Source organism: Limulus polyphemus, unplaced genomic scaffold, assembly GCF_000517525.1.
Source record: "Limulus polyphemus unplaced genomic scaffold, Limulus_polyphemus-2.1.2 Scaffold3560, whole genome shotgun sequence".
Lineage (NCBI taxonomy): Eukaryota > Metazoa > Arthropoda > Merostomata > Xiphosura > Limulidae > Limulus > Limulus polyphemus.
The window spans coordinates 80555-87752 of record NW_013669170.1 but is presented as its reverse complement, the minus strand read 5'-3'; the positions used below and the strand labels follow the sequence as shown (position 1 = coordinate 87752).

General features: G+C 35.1%; 1 protein-coding gene across 1 annotated transcript in view; it reads right to left on the bottom strand.

Moving 5' to 3' along the window:
* The window catches only part of LOC106469586 (DC-STAMP domain-containing protein 1-like), a 38696-nt gene that overhangs the window by 12165 nt on the left and 19333 nt on the right, over positions 1 to 7198 (bottom strand). The window contains exons 8-10 of the mRNA XM_022398158.1: positions 6235 to 6330; positions 4376 to 4472; positions 1389 to 1505 (exon numbers count right to left, since the gene is read on the bottom strand). Of these exons, the coding sequence (XP_022253866.1) occupies positions 1389 to 1505; positions 4376 to 4472; positions 6235 to 6330 (310 nt within the window). The remainder of the gene's footprint in view (positions 1 to 1388; positions 1506 to 4375; positions 4473 to 6234; positions 6331 to 7198) is intronic.

The following is a 7198-nucleotide window of genomic DNA, read 5'->3' as shown; positions in this document are numbered from 1 at the left end:
GCGTTTCTTAGAGTTAAAGTATATGTTACAGCGTTTCTTAGAGTTAAAGTATATGTTACAGCGTTTCTTGGAGTTAAAGTATATGTTACAGCGTTTCTTGGAGTTAATCTATATGTTACAGCGTTTCTTGGAGTTAAAGTATATGTTACAGCATTTCTTGGAGTTAAAGTATATGTTACAACGTTTCTTAGTGTTCAAGTATATGTTACAGTTTCTTAGTGTTAAAGTATATGTTACAGCGTTTCTTGGAGTTAATCTATATGTTACAGCGTTTCTTAGTGTTAAAGTATATGTTACAGCGTTTCTTGGAGTTAATCTATATGTTACAGCGTTTCTTGGAGGTAAAAGAATTTTTTTTTATATTTTGAATGTAATATTTAACTTATGAGGTTAAAGTTAGATATATAAATTTTGTTTGTTATAATATGTGGAAGTACTTTTTAAATAAAATTCTCCTGGAATTGTTTTATATTCACAATAATACAAGTTGAGGTTTGAAATAATGGGTCAAGAATCTTCCGTGACCATAATGATGTAATACGATATAGTACAGTGAATATGGACTATTTAAGGAGTTTTATAATGTTCTATTCTTGTTACATGCCCTAATTATTTTAAATACATATATATATATACAAACAAAGATAAATTCCAACTTGAATATTTGATACGTTATGACGAATTGGGACGTAGTATTTCTTTTAAATACTAGTTCGAACGTCCGTTTCTGTAGATTTGATATTATGGTAACTTATGAGTGTTGTTCTTTTACTTTTTTCTAAAGTAGATAAACATTTGTTTTAGAAATAATAATAAGGCAAAAAAGTCGAAATATAATGCTTAAAATTAGGGTTCGATGCTCGCGGTGGACAGAGCACAGATAGCTTTTCAAACCCAAAAAAACAAAAACATAAAACTGAACGAAAGTAAACACCAGCCATTTTGTTTGTGTTTACACTATTAACCTGAAATTGGTGTCACAAAAATTTCTATATGTATCTAAATGAGAAACTACTTGAACAACGATTGCCACTGGTTTTACCAATCCTTGTATGTTTACTGAACAAAAAAAAAACTAACTTACATAAACCCTTCTAAATCGTTTTCAATTTTGAATATGAAGGTATATTTTGTTCATATGATTGATATCGTGTGTGTAACATAAAGTACTGGTTTGTGGGTCGAAAATTTGTATTATTAATACAAGCTTAAATGTCAATCGTTGTTTTCCTGCTTTTCTTTGGATCGAACTTTTATCATGAATAATTATTTACAACATACACGGATAAATAAATTATATATTATACAAAGTTCTTCATTAACTATTCTAGTTCAAATGAACAAGCTAATCGTTTATTCACCACTAACCATTCTCCAAGCTTTCTTACCAGCACTTGTTGAGATTTGATCCAGTGTGTGCGTCTGGTTAAATCCTTTTAAGACTGCCCTTACTAAGTTTGCTACGGCTCCATTGCCATAGATGATTACTCTGACGTCATGAGTCCCTAACAACAAAAACAGTTACAAATAGATACAAAAATCCTAAAAATCAACAGCTTTCTTGCTATAAAATGTTTTTTTCGTTGACCTATTCAAGTTAGAAATCACGCAGAACTGATGTCAGTCGAGCATTCTGTACTAACAGGAAGTGTCAGGTTTATCCATAACGACTAGTGCTATTCACGGGTGTGGTTGTTCTCATACAGCATGGTTAAGGCCGTAATCTTCAGAAATTAACTAATTTCCAATAACAGCTGAAAAAATCAACCTGGAAATTAGTATAGTTATATATTCTTCTTTTACGTTTATGCTCTGCTAGTGAAGGACATTCCTGTCGTTCACCTGTTTTATGCGCGAAAGTACAGCAATATTTCCCCGGGTAGATTAGGGATTATCTGCTAGAGAACAACAAAGGAGCAAAGGGAGCTAGATCGAAAATAACGATTTTCTGGATCAGATGTTTATGAAAAAACTTCATAGAATCAACCTAAACGAAAAGTTTTGAAAATTCCCGCACTAGCAAAAGAATGTAGAAATAGTTAGTATGTATTCTTACTATATATGCTAAACAAAATAAATTAGAAATAGGCAAATTATTAGCATACATTCTGCAAGTAGCTAAAGTATAAATAACAGAACATTAATAAATATTGTCTTCATGTAAGATAATAGCACATAACGTGCATTTACACGGACAAAATCTCCTGACACGTCACTCTCGTAGTTTATGTACGTATGTCTGCAACATATGATTCGGGGATAAAATGTGTAGAGTTAGTACTGAGTTGAAAATATAATACAACATAGATTATTTTTCGACCATTAGCCCTGCTTTGATTTTACAATAGTAATTACATTATGGAATGCAATTGACTGTACAGATCTTAATTTTCTCATAATAATCGTGCTGACTGTGAAATATCAGTAACGGTTACAGGTAGTGGATAAAAAATGGAAACACCTGTGTAAATGAGGGACAAGTATACACAATGCAGAGGCTAACACACAGGTGTAGCTCGTGCATTAGTTAAGCAAGTAACATCCCAGCATGCAAAGAGTCGTGTATAAAAATGCTGGACAGGCCTGGTTGCCTATAATCACGGCTAGCATGGCTGCAAGAGAAGATCTCAGTGACTTTGAAAGAGGGGTGACTGTTGGGGGCACGTTTGGCGGTAGCTTCAGTGACTAAGACAGCTCAACTTTCTGATGTTTCACGAGCAGTGGTATCTAAGTTGATGTCAGCATGGAACTCCGAGGGAAAGACATCATCATCAGCAAAGGGCAATAGTGGGCGGTAACGCATACTCCAGGATCGTGATATCCGTGCATTAATTCGAACTGCAAGGCAAACAGATGAGCAGCTGCAGATCAATTGACCACAAATTTCAACCTGGGGCGAAAGCAGCCAGTTTCATCAAAAATGGTCCATCGAGAACTCCACAGAACGAGACACCATAGTAGGGTTGCAGTGCACAAACCCCTAATCACACCTGGCAATGCACGGTTGCGCATCCAGTGATGCAAAGAACACAGACTATGGACTACCGAGCAGTGGAAAAATGGGATACGAGCAGATGAATCATCCTTCACCATGTTTTTGACAAATGGACGAGTGCACGTGTGGTGCCAACCTAAAGAACTCTACAGCTCAGAGTGCTTGGTTCGAACAGTGAATGATTCTGTTGGTTCCGTAATGGTGTGGGGAGCATTTTCCTGGCAAGATTTGGGTGTACTCATACCTTTATAAGGCCAATCTTTACGTAATGGTACTGAGTGATCGTCTTCATCCCACGTTACAACATTTCTGTTCTGCAGAGAGGGGTGTCTTTCAAGATGACAGTGCACCCGTCCACAGGTCATGAGTAGTCGCCCAGTGGTTTGAGGAGCATGACATCGACATTATCCATATGCCATGGCCTTCTCAGTCACCAGATCTCAACATAATCGAGCATGTATGGGATATTCTAGAACGACGCCTAAAACAGTATTTTCCACTTCCATCAACTAGGCTTGAGTTGATTAACATTCTAGTGGAAAAGTGGTGTCGCATTCTTCCTGCAGAATTCCAGATGCTGGAAGACTCTATGCCACGATGCATACTGGCGATACGTGATGGCCCAACGTCCTATTAAATGACTTTACATTGGTGTTTCCATTTCTTTTTTTGGCCACTACCTGTAGATTTCCGGTAGAAAATAATTCGTCCAGGCTTTTACCTTTCTAATGATAATTGTTCTGGCTGACACAGCATTAGGAGTTAAGTGTTAAATAGCAAGTGGCCCATATTGATTCTTATCTTTCCGATGATACATTCTGGCTATCACTAAGCATGGTAGCGCTTAGTATGGGTCGAGAAAAAAAATGGCTGCCGCATTCAATCTATAACTCTGTGATGCTTACAAATAACTTTAAGTTGAGTTCATTTATAAACCTACTTCAGTAAAGTTGTTAAAAGAAAAAAAAAAGATAGGAAAAATAATAAAAAATCAAATATGATTGAGGGATGGCAATGTCCAAAAATCCAGAAACAAGGTAGGATTATATACACAAGACCGTACGAAAATATCTACACAAGTAGCCAAATCTTTCAAAACATTTCTTATCTACAACTAAACGTTAAATTCCAGTCAGTTGCATGTATTCAACTTTGAATAAAAGAATTTTAACTGAACAGTACTATACAGCCTTAAAGTGACTAATAACCATAAGCTTGTAAGATTGACTTAGTACTTACTGGCTACTTATGTAGGGATTTTTGTGTTAACATCCATACATTTTTTCTGTACTTTCTGGCACTACCAACCCTAATGATAGTTCATATGGTCATGACGAAGTAAAGAAAGTTAGATTAAGAGAAACCAATGGAGGTCCTTACCTAGTTGATGATAATCAATCCGGCTATGACGCTTCAATATCAATAAGACGTCTAAGAGCAGCTTGTCAATAAACAAAATAACGGAAAACACCAAAATCTGAAAAATTATTCGAACCGTCCCTTTTATCTGTAGAAATAAATTGATTGGTATCAGCTTTTCATAATTTCAGATAAAAACAGTTCGTATATATTTCTTTAATCGTTACAATAATTATTTCTCGTGAAACTAAAATTCTCTAGTTTGTCTTTACATTCCGCTCACTTCATGAGTTTTTGTAAAGATAAAAATTGTTTAATCGTAAAACATATGACAAAATCAAATGGTTTTCGTTTCTCAAGTTTGTTTTTTGGATTTCGCGCAAAGCTTCACGAGGGCTATCTGCGCTAGCCGTCCCTAATTTAGCAGTGTAAGACTAGAGTGAAGACAGCTAGTCATCGCCACCCATCGCCAACTCTTGGGCTAATCTTTTTACCAACAAATAGTGGGATTGACCGTTACTTATAACGCCCCCACGGCTGAAAGGGTGGAACGGGGATTCGAACTCGCGACCCTCAGATTACGAGGTGGGCAAAGCACAGATAGCCCATTGTGTAGCTTTGTGCTTACTTTCAAACAAACAAACAAACAATCTTAGGTTTAATATTATTTCAATGACCCCCCCCACCCCAGTGGCACAGCGGTACGTCTGCGGACTTACAACCCTAGAAACCGGGTTTCGATACCCGTGGTGAGCAGAGCACAGATAGCCCATTGTGTAGCTTTGTGCTTAAATCCAAACAAACAAAAATATTATTTCAAACAGAGGTTCAGCAATAAACCTGTGGGCTTATAACGCTAAAAATCTGGTTTCAATACCCATATTGAGCTCAACACAGATAGCTTGTTATCCATCTTTAGACTTAACAACAAAGAAACAAACAAAACATTAAGGACTATAAGACACTAGATCAATAGATTAGAAATTTATAATATATATATATATATATATATACCACAGCCACGCCATCTAGAATATTGTAGAAACTAACTGAGCAATGACCAAAATCTTATTTAACACATGTCTTTTCATGTGCCATAATTATCATGCTTTTAATGGTCTTATTTGTAATCAACGTCATGTGGGTTAGTTACCGTGGCTAATTTAGTTATTTAACAAATAAATATTGTAGTATTAAGTTGTTTCACGAGTTTCGTAAAATTACGAATTTATAAAAATGGTGTTATTTACTTAACTATAAAAATGATGACTTAGACTTTTAACGTCGCCCTAACGAGCACAAATTAAAATTCGTTAAGTTTACTATAGAATGTAAAATTAATAACACTTTATTTCATTTTAATAATGTTTTAGCTACCCACACTTCAATAAACATTCTTATTTCAAGCGTATTTCGCAAGACAACCAATCACACCATCAAAAGATCACAAAAACAATCTTTAGTTCAATTCCTGGTCAACAGGGGTATTGTCATTTGTTCTTGAGTTAAAGAAAAAAATAAAACAAGTTTTGTGAAATATTGGTTAAAATGATCAATTTCAAAGTATTAGCACTACGGTTTCAGATTAAGAATAACGTTTAACTCTGTTAGTTTTTAGGTTTCACATAGATCATCTATTAGTTAATCTTCAAGATAATAGACTGCCACTTTAGAAATATGCGGTAATTTATCTAAATATATGCAACAATTGTATTTACAAATATTAATTTCCCATTAAGTGAGATATTCAATATAGGTGGCGTCGCTGTGGGCCCATGAAATGAAGGGTGTTTTTCAAACATTGGGCAGTTGTAGGCCTCGTGGTTTTAACTGGTGTTTTAATGATATTAGATTATATTTTAACGAACATGTCTACGTACTATTTTACTTCTTTCATCGACTGACATCCGCATGTCTAAGGCATCTAAAAGTTCTTTTTTCTCTCCCTTTTTAAGTGGCAAAAGTGTCCTTTTTCCCTATAAAATTTTCCAAGAGTAAGTAAACGTTCTTGCTGGAAATTAAGTAACTATAGATACAAAATATAACTAGTTCAAAGTTCCTTCTTTTCATGATCCTAGCAAGAGCGATAAATCTCTAATCAAGATTCGGTTTATACTGTCATATGCTAAACAATATAATATATATATATGTAATAAGGCCTAGGAACTTACGTCTATATTGACTTACAAAAAACGTTATTTGATATTTGTAACCTGAACACCATCATACACGATACTTGAGTTAACTAAAACGTTCAGTTTAGAGATTATGTTTGACAACTTTTAATTAAAAAGAGTGAGATTGACTGAATCATGGTGAATGGTTTTAAAGCCCCAACAGATGGAAGGGTGGGGCAAATTTAGGGTCATTTGTACCTCAAACATAAGGCTTTGAAATCGTTTAACACTACACACCGTTGGGCTTATGAAAATCGATATGTCGTTACTTATATCAACTTTCTCGTATGCTGACGTAACAGCGTATTGGATCATTTACTTTACATATGTTACCAGTTCTGGATGTATCATGTGTGGATACGTTGTAAGTAAATCATTGGTGAAACCAGATGTGTGGATACGTTGTAAGTAAATCATTGGTGAAACCAGATGTGTGGATATGTTGTGAGTAAATCATCGGTGAATCCAGATGTGTGGTTAGGTTGTGAGTAAATCATTGGTGAATCCAGATGTGTGGATATGTTGTGAGTAAATCATTGGTGAATTCAGATGTGTGGTTAGGTTGTGAGTAAATCATTGGTGAATTCAGATGTGTGGATATGTTGTGAGTAAATCATTGGTGAATTCAGATGTGTGGATATGTTGTGAGTAAATCATTGGTGAATCC